The 24098-nt window shown below is 41.5% G+C and overlaps 1 protein-coding gene across 1 annotated transcript in view; it reads right to left on the bottom strand.

Annotated features, from left to right (window-relative positions):
* Window positions 1-551: 551 nt before the first annotated feature.
* The window catches only part of susd6 (sushi domain containing 6), a 36538-nt gene continuing 12991 nt past the window's right edge, over window positions 552-24098 (bottom strand). Inside the window, exons 3-7 of the mRNA XM_030404830.1 lie at window positions 8675-8869; window positions 7022-7216; window positions 6765-6903; window positions 4340-4815; window positions 552-3043 (exon numbers count right to left, since the gene is read on the bottom strand). Of these exons, the coding sequence (XP_030260690.1) occupies window positions 3018-3043; window positions 4340-4815; window positions 6765-6903; window positions 7022-7216; window positions 8675-8869 (1031 nt within the window). The 3' untranslated portion in view covers window positions 552-3017. The remainder of the gene's footprint in view (window positions 3044-4339; window positions 4816-6764; window positions 6904-7021; window positions 7217-8674; window positions 8870-24098) is intronic.

Below are 24098 nucleotides of genomic sequence, written 5' to 3'. Positions count from 1 at the left end.
CCTCAGGCAGGTCATTCTGCAGTCTAATCAAACACAGCGGCAAAATTCAGGAAGCAGTTATGAAGAAATAATAAACTATGACAACCTTTGACCAAGAGTACATATAACTTTAGATTGGTCAATGATTGACTTGAGTTTGAATTGACGGAGCAGATGGCGTAATGCTCTATCCAGAGGTTTGAAAGTGATCTCATTGCCGGGGAGAGTATTAAGAGGAACTATGATGCACTACCTTATACTTGCTATATTTAGCTCTAGAAATATATCTACATTGATTACAGGCTACACAGAAATAGGAAGTAGACAAGAGCAGCCACTCAAGCAGATACCGAACAGGAGTGCAAAGAAGTTTCAAATCCTCCAGTATCTAATCCAAAGGGTAATTAAATCATATTATTTTGACTAATAGAAGCAGATACACATTGCCATGGTTTAAGGGCATCGGGAATATCTTGACATTCGATGTAGACCCCGCTTTTCAGGCTGAAATCGTGCACCTTTTCCAAGAGTTAGTCATACAGACAGAATGACACAAATAATGACACATCGTCTTCCACATTCAAAAGAAAGCTTTAATTAGAAAGTTATATACACACTGTAAAATTAAATTAAACTTTATACAAATATTAAATTACTATCTTCACACCCACTGCCATGTACAGAGGAAAAAAAAACCAAAGCTGAAAGCATTGAAACCTAGAATCAAGATGTGTACTTTTTTTAACCTGTTTTCTTTTTCAGGGAAGCAACACCGTACAACAGTGCTTCTGAACGCAAAAATTAATTTCACTTTTTTTTTCTTTTCAATCCCGTTATTTCTTAATGCCTTGTAGCAAAAGAGAAGCAAAAGAATAGTGAAATATAGGTGCTTATAGGTTCATCGTCATCATCTTCACAGTAGCTGAAAAAGCTAGGGCAGGAGGACAGAGAAGGATGGACATTCGTTTAGTCGTGTCCACAACAGAAGTAAACTCATTGATAAATACACAAAGACAGTTTTATGCATAGAATAGAAAAAGAACAGAGTAAGGCCATTGGGAAAACAGAACACGTTGCAGTACTGTAAAGCAACCAACGCGGAGGCTTAAGATTATACATCCCAACAAAAAAAAAAATAGAAAAGAAAATGTACAAGTCTAAGGCAACATTCTGTTTGCATTAATAATGTAGCCGTTGACACTGACAGACAGCCACAAATGCCAAATAAAATTGAGAACAGGAAATCACACGGGTTGTTCTGGGGGTGTGTTTTTTTTCTTCTTCTTCTGAGCAGTTAAGCTTGAAAAGTAATTCTCAGGATCCTCTGGAGTCATGCTGTTTCCAGGGTGACCAGCTCAACCACCAAAGCTTTTTTTCGAGTGGCGATGAAAACAGGAGGATGATTTCTAACAAAATAACCCGATTTTCTCTTACATTTTCACTTGGCATTAGGAGGGTTCAGTGAGTGCGTGTAGCGGGGGTGAGGTGCTATATCACAAAACTTTTTCTTGTTTTCACTGCAACCAGTTGCAGTTGTGTCAATAAAGCACAAAAGTGGAGAGTCTTCGGTACAGTCTGAAGGTGGGCGGGAGCCATTTCCTCTGAGGAGACTTGTGTTTTCCAGCCATTCAGCAGAAAATGATAAATATTCGAGAGTGGATGAATAATACACACATTGTGTAGTGGACCCCGATGCCTGAAGTGACGCTGGTTTGTTCATGTGACTAGTTTTCTTATGGTGAAAGATGGGGACATTGTGCAGCCTGAAGAGAGGCAAATCAGACTATGGCTGTGTCGAGGCCTACCATACGAGGAAGTGTCATCTTCTGCCTAGCTGACACACATGCACGCACGCACAAACACACACACACACACACACACACACACACTCTCGGACTCAGCAACTCAAAGCAAACCGAGCCACACACCAAACAATAAATACAGTGGGAGGAAAATTAAACAACGTTAAAAGTTCAGTCATGTGCCCAATCACCGTGCCTCCTCTGCTTCCAGACAAAATGTGACTTTACACGTCTCCCTCTCCTCATTAAGGTAAGATGTACGCCGCAGTCCTGGAACCAAAACACCAATCGATCCCACTCATGCGACAGGAGAAGCACCTTCCAGATCCTGGGTGCAGCTGGCAAGCAGAAAAGAAAAGGAGCAAGACGGGTCTTTTTATAGTTGTGATATGGTGCTTGGTAAGACGCTGCACCCTGTTTTTAGCTCTTGTGAAGTGGTTCTCAATCCCCCTAATCCACATGCTAGACGCCACCCGGTTACACAGATAGCGAGAGAGAGAGTGACAGAGAGAGAGAGAGCAAGAGAGAGAGAGCGAGAGAGAGAGATAGACTGAGAAGGGGGGCTTCATGCTTCATTCAGAGTGGGCCACCGTGCTGTGACAGCAATAACTAAAAAAACAACATGCAACATTCACAAAGCGGGCTGCAAAAAAACACCAGCCGCCACTCACAACTTTTCAAGTACAGCGGGAAGACGATTCTGATTCTGAGCGCCGCAGCGTCATGAGCAAACATCACAAGTTATTTTTTTCTTATCCCAGAGTCAATGTGTCTCGGTTGCTATAACCTGCTCCGATGAAGCCTCTGTAGGTCATTTTAATATGGACAACTACATCTGGGAGGAGGCAAGTGTAATACATAGCCTATAGTACACGACCTTGACTCAGGATGTATGTTTTACTCGTATACATGGGATCTACAGGATTTATGTTGAGCTGGCACCACTATGTTTATCTGGCTTGTCTTTATTTTGATCCAGCAGCTGGGTCCAGTGGTGCTCCGTCATTGCTTATGATGCATGGAGTATTGGTTGTCGGCATTGCTCTGCATGGGTAGCAATGGCAGAAAAGGTTGGGTGGGGGAATGGGCGTAGTTCTAGTCTTTTCTCTGCTGGCTGCTGAGGGAAGTTGAGTGGGGGAAGAAGGTTGACAGCCACAGTCAGTCAGTCACTGGTCAGCAGTGAGAGATAGGGAAAGAGGGGCTCTGGTGCTGATGCTGATAGCAGGCTGGCAGGCTTCATGCTTCCTTCAACAGGGGAATATCTGCGGAGGAACAGAACAGATATATCAGAATAGAACAGTGGCACTAGAGTCAGCCGTCCACCCACCATACAGTCATACAAGTCATTACATCACGGAAATGATTTCAATGAAACTGGATTTCCTGTATGTTTCAGTCATGAGAAGTCATTGCTTTGACCGACTATCAGTTTCCTTCCCTGTTTTTTGCTGCACACATTCTCTGATTCAGATCGTAAAGCAACATCATGTAACATTTTTACATTGAATATAATTTTGATGGTACAGTGAGTTATTTGAAAAATGTGAATTTACAACCCAGTGAACAGTGTCTCTCTCTCTCTCTCAGCCTCCTTGTTAACTTAGGTTACATCTGACAAACTGTTACAGAAACCTGGGATTTGTCAGCAGCTGTGTTGCACTACTTAATGTTGCTTTAACAAATAAGCCAACAGGCTGCATTAAACAAGCTCCTTCTTGACTATTTGTAATACTAATAATAATAAAAACAATATCTAAGCATTCCTTGCTATTTTACCACTGTATGAAAGGTACGTTAAAATGTTTAGGTGAAATTATTTAAATTTGTTCAGTGTGTCTACGGTTATTTAGAATTATATATGGTATAATTTCTAAGCAATGTCCAGTTTTAACAGTAGCTCCACAACTGTAGGGGGCAGCAGCACAGCTAACCCTTCTGAATACTGGTGTGTGGTTGTTTTTTTTTAGTAAGGAATATAGGTGTAAAAATATTTCCTATCTTGACATTTAGTGTGTTTATCTTGTTCACTGATTAGATCAAGCTGTAACTTTCGCAGCTTTAACAGTATAACAGGACAGGACAGGCCAGGACTAGCAGTTTAGCAGACATCTTTGCAGCACTGTGAATTCTTCACTTAAATGTTTTTAACTAAACATTTCTGGCCATATCAAAAAATGCCTGTTAACTCCAATCAAACTATCAAAACTTTTAATTAAATCAGATTTTAGTACTTTACTGAATGTGAGTCTATACAGTAAATAACGTTGAAAACGTGGCGACATTTCTATTAAAAAATATTGATTGTGCTGGCTGGTGAAAATGCTCTTGTCAGGGTTTTTAATATGATTTATATGAAATTTCATAATTGTGAACACTGGAGTTTATTCTGCAACTGTTAACTGACATACCTTGGTTATAATCCTAACAAGTTAAGGGACTAAAACCAAAAATGGTGCATCTTTTGTGTTCATGTAAAAAACAAATTACCAGTATTGATATTGATCAGACATCTTGTTAAAAACCGAATGTGTGGAAAAACATGGTCTGTGTCCAATTACCATCAGAAAAGTCATCTGTAGAGGCAACAGAAAGCAGACTGTGCTGGTCGCTACTCTCAGAGTCTCTACGGAGCGGTAGGGGGCCAGCACATGCACCCCCAGGGTGCTCTCTAGCCCATGATGATGAAGAAGAGGAAGAGGAAGAGGGGGCTTGATGAACCAGCACAGTCTCTGCGTGACGGCGGGAGGAGAAGGATGATGAAGAGGACGTGGATGGGAGACAGAAGTCTAAGTCTCTGTGGTGGCGGGTTCTGCTGGGGCCCTGGCCTCCAGTAGCTCCCTGAGGAAGCCCCTCAGAGAGCACGATGGGGACTCGCGACTCTGGAGGAGCCAGAGGAGGCGGTGGAGAAGGAGGAGGACCGGAGGCACCGCAGGGTCCGCCACTTCCATATACGGCCTCTTCGTAGGAGGGCAGTGTCACCTGGACGCCCTCCACCATAATGGAGCTGGGCTGGCCTGAGACTCCCTGCTCCCTCCTGATGGACAGAGATGAAGGCAGAGTGAGATAGAGAGAAAGACGAGTGTGGAGCACAACAGCAGGCTCAGGTTGATGGGCCTAACACAGTCATGTGTGTTGTGTGCCACAGCAGAACCAGAATAGGTGATTAGCATTGGCTGTACAATCCCTTTATAGCAGGCTGCACTAAGCCCTAAGGCCCAGTTCATAATCAAGTACCACTGTACATTAGATCAAGTCATTCTGGCTTTTTTTTTTTTTTTTTTTAATCAGAGCCACAGCAGAGGCACATTAGTGACTTAGATAAGATGAACTTTCTCTTACTTTCACTTTCATTTCTCAAGTATTTAAGAAATGTGAACTTGTAAAACTAGTTAGGTCTTTTGCATTTTAAACAGACGACTTGTTTATGGAATTTGTTTCAACCAAAACCTCTGAAGAATAGGTGTGTCCAAAGGACAGATTCTTGGCTTTTCTGTTCTATTGTGTTACTTTGTGACATATTGGGAGGTGGTTTTACAGCACCGAATATAAAAGGGCAGTGTTCCTCCAAAGCAAACAGAACTAAAGCTTCTGAGCATTTCTGCCAAACAGTTTGTGTGCGAAGCAAATCACTGATAAAAAAAATCCTTTCAACACGTTCCCCCTGTGCAGGAGAAGAATGCAAAACGCTTACAGATTGACGGAGCTTGAAGCATAAACATTCTCCTAATGAGCAAAGACTAAATGACACGTAGTCTAAAAGAATATGATTATGGTTTAACTAATCAATGTGATCTAAGGAAGTGTCAACTTTCTGAGGAACATCTTAACAATGATTGCTGTTAAAGGGGAATTCCAGTATCTTTAAACCTGGGCCCTTTATGTACATTTTTTAGTATGTCAATGATTCGTATTTACAAAAAGTTTTGGCCAATGGCTCAAGACAAGCAACATGGTCTTTTTTGTCATTAACAAGCTGATATTATTCTAAGCGTCTGACAACATTAAGGAAATTATTTCTATCTGTTAAAGAGCAAGATCCTGTCCAGAAATATAAGTCTTATTTAAGGTGAAGTCTCATTCTGAAATCTCGTGAGTTGGCTGTTACGTCATCTAGAAAGTCAAAATCAGATAAATATTCAGCCATGACTTTGGAAATACATTTTCTTCCCGTCAGCTCCTCTAGATAAACTCCAAACTTCTCTCTCCAACTTATGTTTTCACTGTCGTCTTCCTGCAACAACTCACCTCTCGCGAGTTTTCAGAGCGAAACTTTTTTGGCTCATCTGTGGCTTTACTCTGACAGTAAGGATCTGAACTGACAGGTTGATTTTGAACCCCGGCCCACTGCGGCGAGGACACAGCCTCTGAACACGGAGCACACACTCTACCAACTGAGCCACTGGGGCGCCCCGAGCGAGAGTTCTCCTTGAATGTAACTTGTGTTTCTTGTTACAGAAAGGATCTTATTATTTCTGTCTCTGAACGAATTATTTTCTTGATGTTTGTCAGACACTTAGAATAACAATCTCCGCCTGACGGTGGCAATAACAAACACTTCGTGTGGATGTAACACTGACAGTCAGAGGTGCCCCAAAAGATTAAGCAGCAGCCATTGCAGCAATGTTACAGCTGCCAGCTGAGGTGACCTACTGGACTGATTCCAAAGCTTTTGGTAAGTTATATGATAATGAGGAAACATTTACATAAGAAAAATATAAATACAGGGCCCAGCTGAACATTTTTCCAGAATTCCCCTTTAAAACAAACATCACACGAAAAGGCATCTGAAACAACACCTGAAATATCATTAGAGCAAAACTGATCAGCAGACACAACCAATGTAAGATCTGGGATGTAAGAAACCAGAATCCGTCTTCATAAACAGCAGCACTTATCGCTGCCAATATAGACCAATGGAGTCAGCACTGAGCCGTTATTATACCCAGGGATCATGAATTACTTGACTGTGTGTGGGTGTCTTACCTGCTGTGATGGAAGGACTTAAGTTTGGGCTGTACAAGAACAAACAGCACCACTAAAAGCAAGATGAGTGCCACAGAACTGGCTGTGGACGCCACAATTGACAGAGCTGGTATACCCAGCGGAGAGCTGGGCTCCTTGTCTGAGGGACAGAGGAAGACAGAGAGCAAGTTATAATGTGTTTAAATCTGGTTTGAATTACATTTCCTGCATGAGGCAGAGACAGAGCATATCAGTTTAATTTTGCTAAGGTGACTGACCTTGTGTGAGTCGGCAGCTAATCTGCATGGGACCATCCCACTCGCCGTTCTGGCAGGTGAGGAACTTGTAGTCGCCCTTCAGAGCATAGCCCTCGTCACAGAAGTACTCGATGACAGTCTTCTGGGTGAGGCGGTGGCAGGGAGATGGGTGACAGCGATAGCCCCCGTTCTCTGGTTCAGTGGGGGGCGAACACACTGGGAAGAGGCAGAGAAAATAGAGATTTGAACAATTGTGGCTGTTGTTGTGTATTGACATTGTGTTTGGTGTTATTTCTACCTGTGGTCAGGTTTGATTCCTGCAGTTTAAATGCTCGTACTTCGGGTGAAATTTTCAAGTGTTCCCTGCTGGCTCTCAAGGACAATCCTCTCTATTCAAGTTAGGATACTGCGTCACATTGAACTGATCATGGCCAACCACCGAAGCTTTGAAACTGACTTTTTAGGAAGTGAAAAAATCATAACTATGTGCTATTGTTATATTAATGGTTTTGTATAGGCTGAGATAATGTCCTAATAATAGCTTTGCATTTGAGTTGAGAAAAAAGAGCTGCAAAGTAGACACTAGTTTAACGATGTTAAATATTTTGTTGAATTATATATTTACATTATCTCATATGTTTCAATAATGATCAAACAGACCGAAATCCTAGTTTTACTCAAAGTATTTGGTGTCGCCACTGCTTAAACTCCTGTGAGAGGTCTGAGAAGCTGATAACATTTGATATTATCATCTGGCCTGAGTAATCTGTTCACAAGTGGACAGATTTTAGCCCTTCAATTCACACTATTTACATGTACATAACTGGAACGGATACTGTGTGTTTTAATCAAACAAAGAAATATCTTCATGCGTAACACCTGCTTAACAAGCAGGCCCAGATAGTTGAAAATAAGCTGAAGACAGCATTTCACAACCTTTATGAAGTTTCTCTTTAAGCAACAAGTCTCATAATTAAGCATTTTTAAGGGAATCTGGGGACTTTCTCCACGGACAACAAAGAAGTAGCATTTATTAGTTACCGTCTACTGTTTTTTGCAATTATTGACATGTTTACTGTGAAAATGTTGTCTTCTATAATTAATTCAGTGTAAATGGTGAAATCAATTGGAAAGGTGTTTCAAACAGCTGTAGGGAGGTACTAAACAGGTAAAGACATGTAAGCAGACAGACACTATTTATAAGGATACAAACAACTTAATGTGTTACATTTAATGCCGGATTTACAAGAAGTCACAAATGATTTAGAATTTTCTGTGGCCGTTTTGCAAAGTTGTTAAGTGACTCTTCATGTAACAACTCTTAAAATCATGTGATTTGTTAAGGCAGTCTGAGATAATGCGGTTACTATTTCAATGGTTAGTTGAAACAGACAGCGTGTTCACAAACATCTGCTGCTAATGTTAACGGGATAAGAGAGCCCACAAATCTAATTCACATTACAGGGAGCCACATAAAATCAGACTGTGTGCAATCCAATCTGCCTGCTGTTGTTGCTCCTTCTTCTTCAATCCCACAATCCCAAGATACTGGAATATTTTTATTGGATTGAGAGACACCAAGGAACAGAAAGTACATACTGTGCTTTTCAAAAGACTTAAATTACACTTAATTATGCTAAAGTATGTTCTTTAGAATTTTTGGGTCTTGCTCACCGTTGCTTCTGATGCAGCGTGGTGGTTGATGGGACCAAGCTCCAGAGCTAGTACATATAATGCTGCTGGGTCCATCTGCAGTGTAGCCAGGCTCGCAGCCATAAGTCAGCAGGGTGCCCGGGGGAAAAGAGCCCCGGTTAGCTTCGGTCTGATTCAGCAAGTCTCCGTGCTGCACGCCGGGTGGCCGCGCACAACCTGAGGACACAGAAAAAAGTGAAGAAAATAAGAAGTAGTTGGCTGCTTGGAGGCTGAATTGAGAGAAGCCGTTCAGGTTCAGGGCAAAGTAAGATATGAAGCTTCTTCTTGTGGCTCTAGGCTGGATTTATGATCATTACACAAGGAACTACCAACTTCAGGCCAGCAGACAAATTGGGATCCGGAACTGAATTTTAATCATGTAAGGTAAAAAGGTAATTATAAGGCATGTAAGTAAACTTTGTAGGGTTAGAAACTGCCTTTAGACAGGATATGTAGCAATGTATGAATGGATTACCATGTATTACATGCCTGCTGAGGAAGCAAGTACAATTTTTCTCATATGTGGATCATTAATGCCCCAATATCAAGTCAAATAAACAAAGTATGTCACTAATGCTGCTTGTTATGAATGGCTCCATCACAGTCTAATAGAGGACCTTGATAAGAGTTTTCCAGTGAGTCCATTACATTAATGTGGCACTACTGGAATATTGTGCTATTCTATCATTACTACTGACATAAACTGTTTCCTCTGCAGGCAGCTGCCACTGGGTCGCACAACTTTTCACAGGGAAACTCTGTCAAGTTGACAGGTTGAGCTGATAATTAAAGCTCAGAGGTATTGTTTCTTGAAACTAGGCTGCATCTTACACAGGTGCGGGAGAAGCACTGTATCAGCATGATGAGTTAGGTAGAGACAGACATTAAACTGTCTTCATCTCACGCCAGCATTGTTTAGTCTTTCTTTCTGGCCGTCAGACAGGATCTTTTTGTGAGATTCATTTACTTTGCTCTAATGACAGACTTGAAGCTCTAAGCCAAAAGAAAAGAATGAGGCTGAAGACCTGAAGTTAACTGTTCTTTAATCCACCGTCCCATGCTCCGTCTATGATGTTGAATTTGTGCTGCACTCCCACAGCTCCAAACACATTCACCACGCACACACAGTTTTGCATTAATATACACACACTGGTAGCTGCAATCTGGTGGGAGCGGAGCGTCTAAATCCAGCAGGTCTGACATAACATTGCAGCACCTGTGTAAACTGAGACATGACAGCAGGGGGCTGACTTTTAGTATTACTGATCTTTATCAACTGTGGCAACCAAAGATACAGACAAATCAATTTAATTACTACTAATCTGGCTCATCTGTGAAGTGGCTGTGCTAGAATTTTGGGCTGGGCTTCAGTGGAAATATCTCAAATGCTAACTCTGAACACTTAAAACCCATCTGGGCCATTATCTATAAATCAAGCCTGTCATAAGCGAAAGCATTTTAGTGTTTCATCTGTACATATTATCTTCGCGATTTATTAAATGGAATTATACACACTGCACAGCGATTTTTCCACACTAACGAGACATAAGTCAATTTGAAACACCCCCACAATAAGGAACGTTAATAACACCATCAACACTAATGACCAAATGGCTCATTATTTAATCTTTGGTCTGAGTATTTATAAAAACGTATTAGCCATGGTCTATTGCGGGGTCTTATCACTCGCTTGATGTAAACAAACACACCAACATTGCAAACGGCCACTTTGTCTTGCCTGTGTGTGTTAGGAGATTGAAAGAGAGACTATCTCCACAGCAGTGCCTCCAACATCCTCTAATCTCCAGGGAAAAACGTTGCTCTAAGCTGGCAGCACAAGATTAAATGCAAACACTCAAGTGTGCGAGCGCCTACTAGTTGACACACAGAGACACACACACACACACACACACACACAAACACACACAGAAGAAACAAAGTCAACACCCACAAACAAAGACACTCCCAGGCCTCAATCGTGTCATACCAAAGGGTGTGTTATTGAATTCATCTTGGGACAGATTTAGTGTATGCTCAAGAAGTGTTAACACTGCTTACTGAAAGTCTACTGTAAAATTACAGTAATGACACAGTTACTACTGATGAAGGTCGGTTCTACTCTACACAGGAGACTCCATTTTTACCCATCACAAGATATTTGTTAAAGCCCCCACACACCAGACCAACATCGAAGACCTAGTGATCACCAAGGCTGACTGATACCTCCTCTCATGTCAGCTGTGTCTTGGCCAACACACTGCATCTGAATGCATCGCAAAGACTACAGCTGAAGGGCAACTAGCCAATAAATTCTGCGCCTGCTTGAGAGTCAATACCTCTTGATACCCCCAGGTGGAGGTCATATGTATTTGTCACTCAAAAAGGGAAACTGGAAAACTGCAGATATAGAAACCTTTGTAATGATAAAGCAGCGTTTTTTGATACCAGTCTCACTTATACAGCCATTTCTAACCTGGAATGTGTGTGATAAAAACTTGCAAATGGCAACAGCATGGCAAAAAATGAGAAGAAACAGGGCTAACTGGGTGAAGCCATATCATTTCTTTTGCACTGATTGGCCTAGCTGAACAGCAACTCAGAGTGATTTGTCTCTTATCGACAGGCTCTGCTGGTATAAAAAGTGTCAGAAAATATAGAAAGATAACATTTTAGGAAAGCTAGAACCAGAAAGTGTTTGCGTTATTTGCTTAGAAAATGAATAAATACAAAAACAAATGGGCTGTCTGATTAATTTCAGTTAGCTAGTCAATTAATGGAATTTCAGATCTAGTTAGCTGCTAAATTATCTGTTACAAGGTAATTCAATTAAGAACTTACATCCTTTGTCATTAAAACAAACATGCCTTGTTAAAGCGCAAACTTAGAGTGTCATAAATCACAAGTCACAGCCCTGTAAAGCACAGAATTAAGGTTTATATGATTCAGTGGTTCAGCCATGACTAACAGCTGCTATAAAGAGTATAATGTTCCAAAACAAGCTGAAAGTTTGTTTAATATAATACAGCATACACATGGTTTGTGTTTCAAAGCAGGATTAATCCTTCTCACTCAAACACATCCATGCTCTTCTCTTGCATGCAGAAACACTATCTGCACACATATTTAGGGATGCCATTTGACACCATGACCTAAGCAGTTGTTTGGTGAGCTGCTTCAGGGCGACTAAAGGCTCTCTGAGGAAGAGATGGCGCTAATGGAGGTGGTAAAGGTGATGAATGGATGACCCCAGGCTAGGAGGCAGCAGGGGACAAAAAGGCCGTAGGGGGCAGTTTAGGACAATAGCCTGTAGCCAACAGCCTCTGTTATGATCTTTCGTGGCGCAGTCAATACAACCACAGAAGACGATGAGTGTTAATCACTGCTCTCTAAACTGATGGATTGTCGCAGAAATAAAGGCATGTGTATATCTGTATAGTATTCATTTTCATATATGAAAGGGATTCAGTAGTATTTTTAAAGAAAAAAATAATATCATGCCATGTAAACATTGGACCTTGCCAATACCTAGTACCTAGTACCTAGTACACAGGTTATGTATAAACTGCTTCATAAAATTCCAAAGAGACCACAAGGAAGAAAATATAACATGATCTAGTATCAACTCATTAGAGTTGGGGGTGACAGTTGCAAGATTTAAAAACAGAATGAGTCAAACTAGTTTTTCTTGCAGATTTAAGCAAATCCCCTGTTGTTTTTTACTGTTAAATTGACAGAGAAGAACCTCTCTGCATTAGCACGAGGTTAGCTGATGATGCTTACAGTTTTAGGCTTGACCCAGCTGAGGGGTTACTGCGTACAGAGAGCTCAGGCCACAGAGGTCAGAGAAGTCAGGTCAGTCTTAACGCACCATGAGGCCAGTAAAATGTCTCAAGTTTGCAACAAACCAGGCTCCCACTCCCATGCCAGGAAAACAATATGATATAAACCAAATCATGGTGGCTTTATCCTGGTTAGGTTCAAAACTTGACCTCCCTATAGAACAATATCATCTGAAGGTTACCATGTTATTATATTGCCCATAAAGTCCTTTTTTGCATTAGAGCTCAAACAATTAGTTGATTATCAAAGTTTGTTGACCAAAAGATGAGGACTTGACAACTATTTTGATTGTTTCCATAATCTTTCAAGCAAATTGGTTGTTTTTCGATGTCACATACACTAGTACGCTAAATATCTTTGGGTTTTGGCATTCGGTTGGCCAAAGCTAGTCATTTGAATATGTTGCCTTGGGCTCTGAGAGGTTACAAGTGACATTCTTGTCCTAGTTATAGACAAAACTATCAATCTATCCCATGAAACTAACCGGCAGACAAACTGATAATGAAAACCATCATATTTTCATTAGTAGAAACTAACAAAATAGACCCCAAATATAGACTGAACATGCTTAAATACACACACACCGACACTCCTTAACAAACTACGTCCCCTGAGGAAATAAAAACCCAAACCCATACCTTGACTATAAAAGGAAATGAAGACAAATATGGATAGATAAAGAAATGTCAAAGAAGTGGTTGTCAAACTTGGAGCAGTTGTAGTAGTACCTTAGGAAAATATAAATATATTCCACATCAAAAACCTGGCAGTATTTCTGAAAAATTGTCAGGAAAGAGAAAGGTCAATCTAGAAAGAAGTGAGGAATAAAAAAAGAGAAAAGACTGACGGCTAAATGTATTCATCATCAGATAAACAGCCATGGAGAGAGAGGGGGAGGGGAGATTGAGAAAGAGAAGAAGAGAGCGCAGAAAAACGTCAGCATCATGGAGCACTGTGGCCCTGAGCAATTACAAGCCAAAAAGAGACATGTCGTGGCAGGTCGATCACTAGTTCTGTGTGTGAGGGAGAGGCTCTGTACAGCGACAATGGGAAGAGGAGGCAGCCACAGTACATACCACACTGTGGGCTGGGCTAGCACAAATGGAGAGACTCTGTTAAAGGAAAGAATGAATGCTGCTTCAGTGTCCAGAGATGGTAGAGTGCTTGCTGTCGCTCCCTTTTCCATCGCTCTCACACCCTTGATTGAATATTGGCTTTAAAAACACACAGAGGGGAAAAAAAACAGATTAAAGCACTAAGCAATGACAGAGTGGATTTCAGCACGCCGTGTTTTGTGCTTATGAGGAAGGGAATGACTCACAGTTAAACACAAGCTGTTCTCCCACTGGTCTGATGTTAAGAGTGTACTAAAGAGAACGGGTCTTTGAGAAATGTCGAAAACAATCATGGCTAACACAGAGTCACAAGTACCTCGTGGAAGCTACTGAGAAAGAGTGTGTAAGAAAATATAACATTAATTAAAAAAACTATAGAAATGTTAAGCATGTTTGTGTGTTGACAGGGATCATCTCATGGTTGCTTCTTTTAGTGTTCAAGCTTTGGTTTTTGCCACATTGAGTTAAATAAAATAGACATTTAAAAAAGGTTAAACTGCTCGAAATCTTCTGGGACACATGACTATAAGCTGATCAAAGAGCTTAATTGCTAAAAGGTTGGAGAAACACTCCGTGTAGTGGGAGGACTGGGCCGGGATAGAGAGCCCATGAGGCTGATTGCTAATCCCAACATCCAGCGCCTTAAGGCAGTGCCGGAGGAGACTCAGGCCATGGGGGGTGTTAAAATCCTCTGCCTTACTCTGAAGTGCCTGCCTGGCTGTGAATATCTCCCTTTCTCCATCTGTTACAGATGGCACTCGCCCGCTAAGAGCTGGTAGGTGGATTGAGGAAGACATGGGTGGGGGGAAGACAAGGCTTTTAGCCCTCTTTGCTGGGGCAAATTAAAATTCTAATTATCCTCCATTACAAGCTGGGAACGTTCTAAAGCAGACCAGATATTGATGACTTCTGCAACCAGCTGTTTGGTTGCTCTTTAGAACAATAGACTATAAAAGGGGGTGCATTTTCAAGTGTGTGTGTGTAGAGCAGGGGAATCTGTGTGTCAATGTATGCTAAGGGGGGGGGATGTGTGTTGGATTAAGCTAAAGACCAACAGGATGATGATGCTCTCTTTGGCCTGGTAAATATGTTTTTGTTCATGTGCTGGCCTCTCCCCAAGCCCTCTGTTTTCGCTGTTTTTGACGCTGTTGCTGTCATTTTTGAGCTAAGCGTGTTTTTGTTTTTTGCCACGTTCCCATCTCTGCTGCTAATCCATGGGATTTTTAGTCAAGCTGTTGTTATTAGAGTCCAGTACAGTGCAGCAGAGCCCATGGTGGTATAGTGTTGGAAGGTAAAAAGGGGGCGCACAATACATTTCTGCTATCGGTGGATAGTGTTTCGTTTTCCCCGAGATTGTATAGGGGGGTATTTTTTTGCCTTTAATAAACTGCTGACAGTGTAGTTGAGGAGAACAAACACGGGGACATGTGGACAGATGGCAATAAGGCACAACAAAGGTCTCAAAATTCTACCTGCCACAGGACATCTATGAAAAACAACTTGTTAAATCCATTTTTGTTACAAAAGCAGATAGTCTGAACATTTGAAAACCTGGAACCAGATTAATCTGCTAATCATACTTGTTAGCCCGGTGTCACTTTACATTATAAACAACCTTTAAGTGCTTAATAATAATTTAACATCACCAGATTTGGAACAGCCAATATTAGGCGAACAAAACAATGCAGAAGGAATCATAATCTCCATTGTGTTGTAGAAGAAGAACAGTTTGATAAAAAGAGAAACACTTTTCAAAACATCAAAAACCTTCTACATACACATTTTTCTGGGAAATAATGCTACATGTGGTCCATGTCGATACAGAAACCATGCCATGACTGTGCTCACTCATAGATACCAGCCCCCTGAATACACCTGATTCCTTTCATCACGCTACATGCATTAATCCCTGGAAAATGAATGAATAAATTTGAAAAATGCCTGGTCACACTTAATAAAAGACAGTGAGAAAAGAAGTTCATAGATCCCACACCTCCATGGCGAGGTTAACAATTTAAGCCAACAGTCTGTAAGTAGTTGAAAATGATACCTTGATACTGGTCTCTCTGAAGTCCTAAAGGTCAAACGGTTTAAATAGGTGTACAGTCTAATAGAAGATACAATACGGATGCTTAAATCGGGCTTCAAATCAAGTGAAAGTTTTCCGAGCGTCATTTGGTCAGAAACTGCAAACTCAAAACTATGAGCGAGTCATAGTAAAACTTCATAATGTGATATGGTGTTAATATATGTGAAAAGCAAGCTTCCAGCACTCACGTTCGTTCACACATACACAGACTTCACAGATGAGCTTCACAGCGTATGAAGTGACACAACTCAGTTCACTGACCTGAGTGTGACACTGGTACCAGTAACATAGGTTGCCTAATGTCTGGGTGAGTGATACTAGTTGTGTCACGTTCTACTGCAAGTCAGTGAGAAGTCGTCATGCTTAAACACTGACGCAAACACACTTACTTCTGCTTTCATATTCTCTGCACTCATAACAGCTGGGCCATGACTCAAAAACAGATTTTGTTGAACAAGGGGAAAGGTTATGGGAAAGAAAATTAGAAAAAATAACAGCTTATGAAGCTGGACTTTTATACTGTAGGGAAGAAAGAATGCAGAACAAAGCTGAAACCTTAAAGCATGAAAACCTTTTTTTTTTTAAATGCACACCGAGGGCCTCTGGGGAGAAGGTGGAGGGACCTTACTGAGGAGGAAGGGGGGAGGCGGAGGAGGATGAAAGACAGGGAGGCGTTGTGAGGGAGTTGCCGGAGTACACAGAGATCCAGGCGGAGAGTTTACTCTCTATGCAAGTGTAGGCTGCAAGTGTCCCAAGGCGCCTTTGTAAACAGCAGGTTTGTACTGCTCACTGCCATCCTATCTGTGTTGTGTGAATGATTAAGGGTACGAATCTGAGTGTGGGCACATATATCTTCTCCATACACTCTAAAAAGGCCAGCCAGTGTCCGTATAGCACACTGGTGTCATAGCCAACAGTGTCGTTTGTACAGTAAACAGGAAATTTGCCAGAAAACATGAGTCAAGGGCTTCCAGAAGAGCATTTCCAGAGAACTCAGCTGCCCACTCACAACACATCTTCCCGCAGCTGCAAAACACACATGCTGCATACACCCAGGGTGAAGGAAGTCTCTTAACAGACACCACATCCTCCATATCCCCACCCATTTCTCCCCTGCTGTTCCAATGCATTTAGCAAGCCACGTGTGCTGCCATTACAACCCATTGTCCCCACTCACTGAGGGATGGGGCACAGTGACAGATTTAAGCAGCGTGCCTCCGAACAGGACAACAGACAACTTTGCATTTGAAGGGTTAAATATGCATGGGAGGCCAAAGCGGTTGAGGGCAAGGGGGAGCACCATTGTGTGACCCTATTTCCAACCCCGAGATACAGGCATACACACACACTCTGCTGCCCTCGAGGAACAGATGGGAGGATGTTAGCGAATGCGAACAGTGAGCCCCCCCGTCTCTCTGCTTCCATCACCCTCACTGCTAAGGACAGCTGGGAGCCAGACATTCCTTCTTCTCAGCTTTCAGAGGAAAACAAAAGAGTGTGTGGGACCCCTCCTACACACACATGCATGTGTTCAGACACACACAGAACCCCCTCCCAAAAAACTGTCAATGCAACTGTGGGCTGATCATATTTCAGCAGCCAGCCGAGGTATGAGTGCTGAGCCTGGAACATTTGCTGAAGGTGAAAGTCAGGGAGATAATCCAAGGCTGGCACGCTGATATGTTCATAGCATGAGTTAGGTGTGGGCAGTTTAAGTCTATTGATAGTTATTTTAAACCACAGTAAACCATGATTCAGTCTGCGGCTAGTTGCTCTTTTCTTTTCTTTTTATGGGGACATCTGAGTTGTTGAACATGTTCACAGCAGTGGCTATGAAGGAAGCAGCTTTCAATAGAGCACAGGAAGACTCATATAGTGTTCGAACAGCTTTTTACAATTCACGTACACTTTGAAAGTACCCAAACTGAACTTTGTCAGAGCAACTGCTCCAGCAAGTTTTCAAGAGGGTGATCAAATTGCACCAACCAGAGTACAACCTCTGAACATATGCTCCGCTGAGAAAAGTGATATGTTGTCAGTGTGTGACTAGTATTTTTTTTACGACAGAAGGAACTTACCATTGACTGTATCAAATCTGGCCAGAGCTTCTAAGTCTGAAAAGTGAAGCCAATGCCGAAGTACTTAAAACATGCATGGCGCAACTGTACAACTGTTTTTAAAAAAGAGGCCCGATTGTCTGTGCGCTTATGAGAAAATGGCCTTACTGCTATCTTGATTTATTACCTCAGTAAACAGTTTCTTCGGAGTTTATGGTCTTTATTCCTAGTTTCCAGTCTTCGTCAATATGGCATGGCATTTTTTAAACTATGGTCCCATTTAAATTCAAATAGACAATAAAGCAGGCTAACTTGGGAATGACAGGTTGCTACCACAGTATGTCCTCAGGTCTCTTCTGGCTCTGAAAACCAATGTGCCAAGCCAATCTCAAGGTCTTAGCAGTCCACAAACTAATGGGTGAACATCCTGGTGGGTTTACACCTCGTACCAACATACTGTGTGTTTGCATTGACCGGGAATGTAACTGTGAATCTTTCTTTGCTCTTGGTATGGCAACTTCTGTTCCCAATGAACATAATTCTGAGAATATTAACAGCCACAGGCCCAAAATACAAAATACTTATCAGCATGTTCACAGTGCAAGGACTTGGATCTTGATCAAGCGCCTAAAACAGGACATCCCCAATCACTGCTGTCACCATGTTAGTGCTACCGAAAAAGAGAAGAAAGACTGGGAAAAAGCAGCATACCTGTATTTGACAGAAACGAAACATTGACAAAAATAATATTAATCTCCTTGGCAACCATCCATTAGCCTCAAGTAAAAGCCAGGCAAGCCAAGTTAAGACAAGTTTTACAAGTTTTCAAGATGTTTTAACTTTGAACATTTTCTTCAAGTTAATAATCATGGCTTGATGACACATGTATACACAAGATAATAATACTGAAACCTTTAGTTTAACAGTTATACAAGTTGCTCAAGTGCAAACATTTTGGTGGGCAAATCTGACTCAAGCCAAAAATACAAGTTGAAAAGTCCAGTAAGAGAGTTACTAATAAACTACTGCTTATCATCATGAAGAAGATACAAAGTGCACTTTATATTGTTTGCTAGACCTCCAACACAGCAAACCTTTCATGGACTCAAACACAGATATGAAACTCTTCCAAAGCCTGGATGGGACTGCTGCCAGCATGAAGAGCACAGTAACATCACCTACACACCTCAGTAACCGACTGTGTGTGAAAGGAAACACAGCACAATCAACAATAGACAACATAGTTATTTACTTACACAAACTGAAATAAATATTGCAACCTAGTCAAGTCAAGCCTTTAGTCATCAAACGCGTCAGAAGAAAGTCACACGTTTCATGTTATTTTCAAATGTGCCAAGTGAATTATAAATAATCGAATTTGTGACTCAAGCCCAACCACAACTGCAACAATCTACAGTTAATGAGGACTTCAGCCCACACATACAAACACAAGCTGTTAAAGAGAACATGTTTTTTTTTTTAAAAAAAAGCAAGTATCAAAGAATTAATCATCCAGTTATGATAATTGTTTCCCTCCTTTATCAGTCAATACACCAAATATATGGAGGTTGCAGCTTCTCAATTACTATGAGTTGGTCACTTTTCTCTCTATAAACTAATCATCTGTGCTTTTGGGGCACAGGTCAGACTAAGCTGGCAAATAAAAGACATCTTTGGATTCTGTTGCCTTTTTTTTTTTATCTGATATAAATTTGAGGAATTAATTCATAGATGTACAAACATACAACCAGATGGGTACAGATACAGAGACATGCATGCTTCTCATCAACACAATTATCCAAATGGACTCAAGTGCAGCCTATACAAAGGCCTTCGCCATTTGGCTGTTGTTTGTTCCAGAGAGCTGTTTACAGATGATGTAATAAGGACAGAGGGCATTAGAGTGGAGCTAAGCCAACTGGCCACTAAACATATCAACACTCAATCTAATGGACTGGTTACAGTTGGAAGGATAGGACTAGACAGAACAAAACAAAAAAAACAGGAAATAATAAGATATATGGGAAATATTAGGACATCCTGCTGGCAAAAAATGAGTCCACGACATGTACAATGTAGTCACAGGAAAAAGTGAATACAAGATGTGCCAAAAAGGTTGTGTAGGAACAAGAGAGGGCATGCTTAAAGTGGGGACACAGGGTAAGGCATGCGAGTCAGCAACTATGCACAGAACTCCATTACAGCTCCACAGATGCTGGTCTGATTAAGACTCTAGGCTCTGACTTCACTCTGGAGAAAGATCAGCAAGAATCATCAATTGTGGAGTGTCATCCCCTCTACTACCCTTATTTACAATCTCAATTAAACATCTACTAAAGCAGGAAAAGAAATGGCTTTTCTGCTGAAATGCACTCAGTTAAAGAGAAACAGCTGTACACCATATCCACCCATGACAGCCAGCAAAGCACATGCGGCAGGATAGCACATGTAGAGCCCAGCCCTTCCCCTCAGCTCAATATCAGCGAGTCCGTCAGATCAAGTGGTTAACTTTATTTTTCTGCCTAAGACTGGCTGTGTTTGAGTAGCCTCTATATGCACTTTAGATAATTTATTTAGGAATAAACTAACAGAGAGCTTCTGACAAAGCTAAAGTTGGACTAAAGGTAAAAGCTGAATCAACAGATTAAGGGTTGTGCCTGCTGCAGTACAGTGTTGGCTCATTTTCACCATCTTTCTACAGCTGTGGCATGTTGAAGCATGACTGTATGCATTTCCGCTCGGTAGTCCACTGTGGATTCTCAGCAGGTGATAACCATGCAGGCTGTCGACATTTCAGTCGAAACACGTAAGCCGCCACTCTTGCGCTAAACCGATGGTCATGCAGGCGGCTAAGGAGAAAACGCTGTTTGAAAAACATTCTTGTTAAATCCAGCTGTCAGTAATTTAGGAGCTGCTGTCTAACCTAAAATGTTCTGCGGCTTGGAGATGTAATTGCTGTTTTAAGATAGTGTTAATGCAAGCCAAACATTTACTGCTGCTGCTGCTGCTGTTTATTAACAGCCATGAGGCCACTAGAAAGTATATACGAGTGAGTATGCCCTTTTCTGTATCTATTCAGCGAACTAAATTATCCATATCCATATCCTTCCTGGAATGGATATGTCCTGCGACGTAACAGGGAGGAGGGTTGAAGATTTCCCCTCCTTAATAAATCACAGGACGTCGCAGGACATATCCATGAATCGGACAGTGCTACAAACTTTTTTCCATGTCCCCAAAATCAACTGGAAGTGGTGACCCACCCCAGCAGGCTTTAGGAGCTTTCCACCTTTACTCTCCTCCCTGTTATTCGCATTCAGAGATCGACACTTCTCGACTGGCAAGATGGCGGCGAGCGGAAAAAACAACTGGTAAAGTGAGTTGTTCAAAAACTTTCTTTTTAGTAAACTCTGTGTACACAAACAATGTTCTCAATGCTTGAGTTCATGTGTAGAGACCCTAGTGATACGAGCAAAGTTTCATGGTGTGTTGAGCCTTCATAGTGTTTTAAAAATAGCGATTTAGATACTATCATATTAGTGCCCCTTGCACTCCCATTGAAAATGATTATGACCCAAAAATGAAAATACGGCCAATCTTAAAAGTGGCGCTTTTGCCGTAATTATGCTTTTAAACAAAAGTTAGACTCTGGTACATTCACAAAAAGACCCTAGGTTGCAAGTTTTGCTTTAAAAAATGCATCATAAACTTTTTGAGGGAAAAAGAGGAATGCTAGCTTCTGGGTTAGCCTACAACATGTTATCCCTACAACTCCATTCTGATATGGGTTAATCAGAAGTTGCCAGAACAGTGTCAGTACTGAACTTCAAATGAATGTTTTTGATCACAGGAGCGAGGAAACTATTATAAAATTCAAATAATAAACTTCAGTTAGCTACCCATTAAAGGTTTTCCTTCATCATGAGAATGGATATTGGCACATTTTACTTGTTTGCTCAACTCTACTAGAAAGCTTTATTGTGAAGCATCAAGCAAGCCAGATGTGGATGTTTGTGCACTTTATGTCAGTAGTTTACTGTTTACAGTTTTCCTGATAACATTATGGAAATTTGGTTAAAGCCACAGACAAACCTCAAGCTTTCAACTTGTCAGCAAGATATCATTTTTTAGCAAACCATTCGTGCTATGCCTGTGTCATGAGCTCTGACACTGTTGCACACAGTCTGGCGCGGTTTGGATGTCTCAACCATTGGCAAATTCAGCATAACTGTGTAGGATGCTCTGTGTCTTAAGCTGATGAACTTGTTTGAACAGGATGCTGCTGTTGACTAACGATGTGTTGAAGAAAAAAATCAGCCCACATCGTTTCAGTGGGCCAGAAAACACACAAATCAAAGAGTAGGTGAGAGAGGAGGGACCAAAGACAAGACAGACAAAGAAAAAAGTCAAATAAGAGAGAGATTATGGATATGTACTTTGGCAAGAGTTTGAGGAGACAGCTTGATGATGCAAATCCAAAAGAATACAAAACATACATAAAAGTACAATGATGGTAAAAACACAAAATAAGAGAAAGAAGGATGATTAAAAGACTGAAAGAAAGAACTGAAGCAGAAGCAACAGAAGACAGGAGAAACTGGGGGATATATTTAGCAGCTCATTAGTCAGAGATGTCCTCTACTCAGCAGGCTGGTCCCACAGATGAGGCCCTTTGGAAATCATTATGACTGCCTGCTGCTTCAGACAACTGCACACGTTTCACAGAAAAACAATTTACAAATCTAGTCTCTCCGGCTTTAATGTTACTTCAGAATAATCTTCAAGTGCCGGAGAAAACAAAGATTTGAGCAATGCAAAGTATACGTTGTTTTTAAAAGTAACTGGCTTTTTAATATTATATTTTATATTGCATTAGCAAATAATCAGTAAGAGAGCTGGTTTATAAATGCTGCTCCATGTATCTTAACCTATTTTGTATGTTATCAGATTGACCGGTTGTGTGCCAGTGCCACCACTCCCTTGCTTTGACATTCATTAACCTTTACCGCATGGCACCTGTCACCAGGGGAGGAATAAGAAAACGGCAAATAGCACACCGCACACACAAAAACTGTAAAAACTCTGTAAGACAAAAATATGATAACAGACACACAGAATGGTAAATAAAATCTTAATAGAAGTAATAAAATGTGGGATTCAGTGAATAAAAATCACATCCGATGATAAGCTTAGCGTTACGAGGTGCTGTGTAGCTTACAATAATCCTGGCCATCTGTGATCTTCACCAAGTAATGGAACTGTTTGATCAACCATACAAAGTGAATGAAACGGTACTGCGTTGCCTGTCCGCACTGCCGTATCTGTTTCCATGGAGTATTTTTTTTTTTCTATCTGGTGAGGCGTTTAAAGTTTCCCTTCAGGGCTTGATTGGGTGTGAGAGCTGTTAAATGGCAAAGGGTGAGAGCAGAAAGTGATGGCTCAAGTGATAAACACACAGGTAATGAAAGAGAAAGGCTGATGGATTCAACCAACGGCCTCTAATGGGCTCTGGTCTCACCTGGCTAATGGCTGAAGCCTTAAAGAGAGCGAGATGGAAGAACAGAGACATAGAAAAGGGGGCTGCTCTGGGCTCAATATACTCAGTTACACGCACACACACACACACACACACACACACACACACACACACACACACACACACACACACACACACACACACACACACACACACACACACACACACACACACACACACACACACAGTTCACAGTCCTAATTGCAGACTGGTGATCTAGTGGGGCAGCAGCTTGCAGTGGTTTGGCCTGTGGCTTCCAACACCCCCCTAAAAGCCCTCTTTGTTCTCACATTTCAGAAAGGAGCCAGTAGCCAACATATTACTTTACTCCTGCCTGCCTGCTAACAGCCTTGCTAACAGGACTTCAGGGGACTATTCTGAACAGTTAATTGCACTGGACCCACTGTTCCCCCATCCCCTCGGGCTGCAATGTTTGTAAACCCAGCCTATCTAGCAAACGTTCTGCGAGGAGAAACCAACAGTGTGCAAGCGTGTCTGCACACTGTTGGTTGGGGGTTTTTGTACAGCCACACACAATTTTGTTTGGCTTCAGAAAGCAACAAGTTTCAAAGACTACAGCTGTTTAAGATGCCAGAAGTAGGGCATGGTGGCCCATTCAGATATTTTCCTCTGTGGTCAGAGCTATGACGCTATGCTAGCCGCTGGAGTCTGCTCTGTTATTACAGAGAAAAAGGGAGTTGTCAAGTACTTTTTTTTTCTTAAGCAACTCAACTTACAAGCAAACATCCATATATTCTTGGTTAGGTCC

The sequence above is a fragment of the Sparus aurata genome, chromosome 22, assembly GCF_900880675.1.
Source record: "Sparus aurata chromosome 22, fSpaAur1.1, whole genome shotgun sequence".
NCBI classification, from domain to species: domain Eukaryota; kingdom Metazoa; phylum Chordata; class Actinopteri; order Spariformes; family Sparidae; genus Sparus; species Sparus aurata.
The sequence above is the reverse complement of the archived record's forward strand: the minus strand, read 5'-3'. Positions and strand labels throughout refer to the sequence as shown.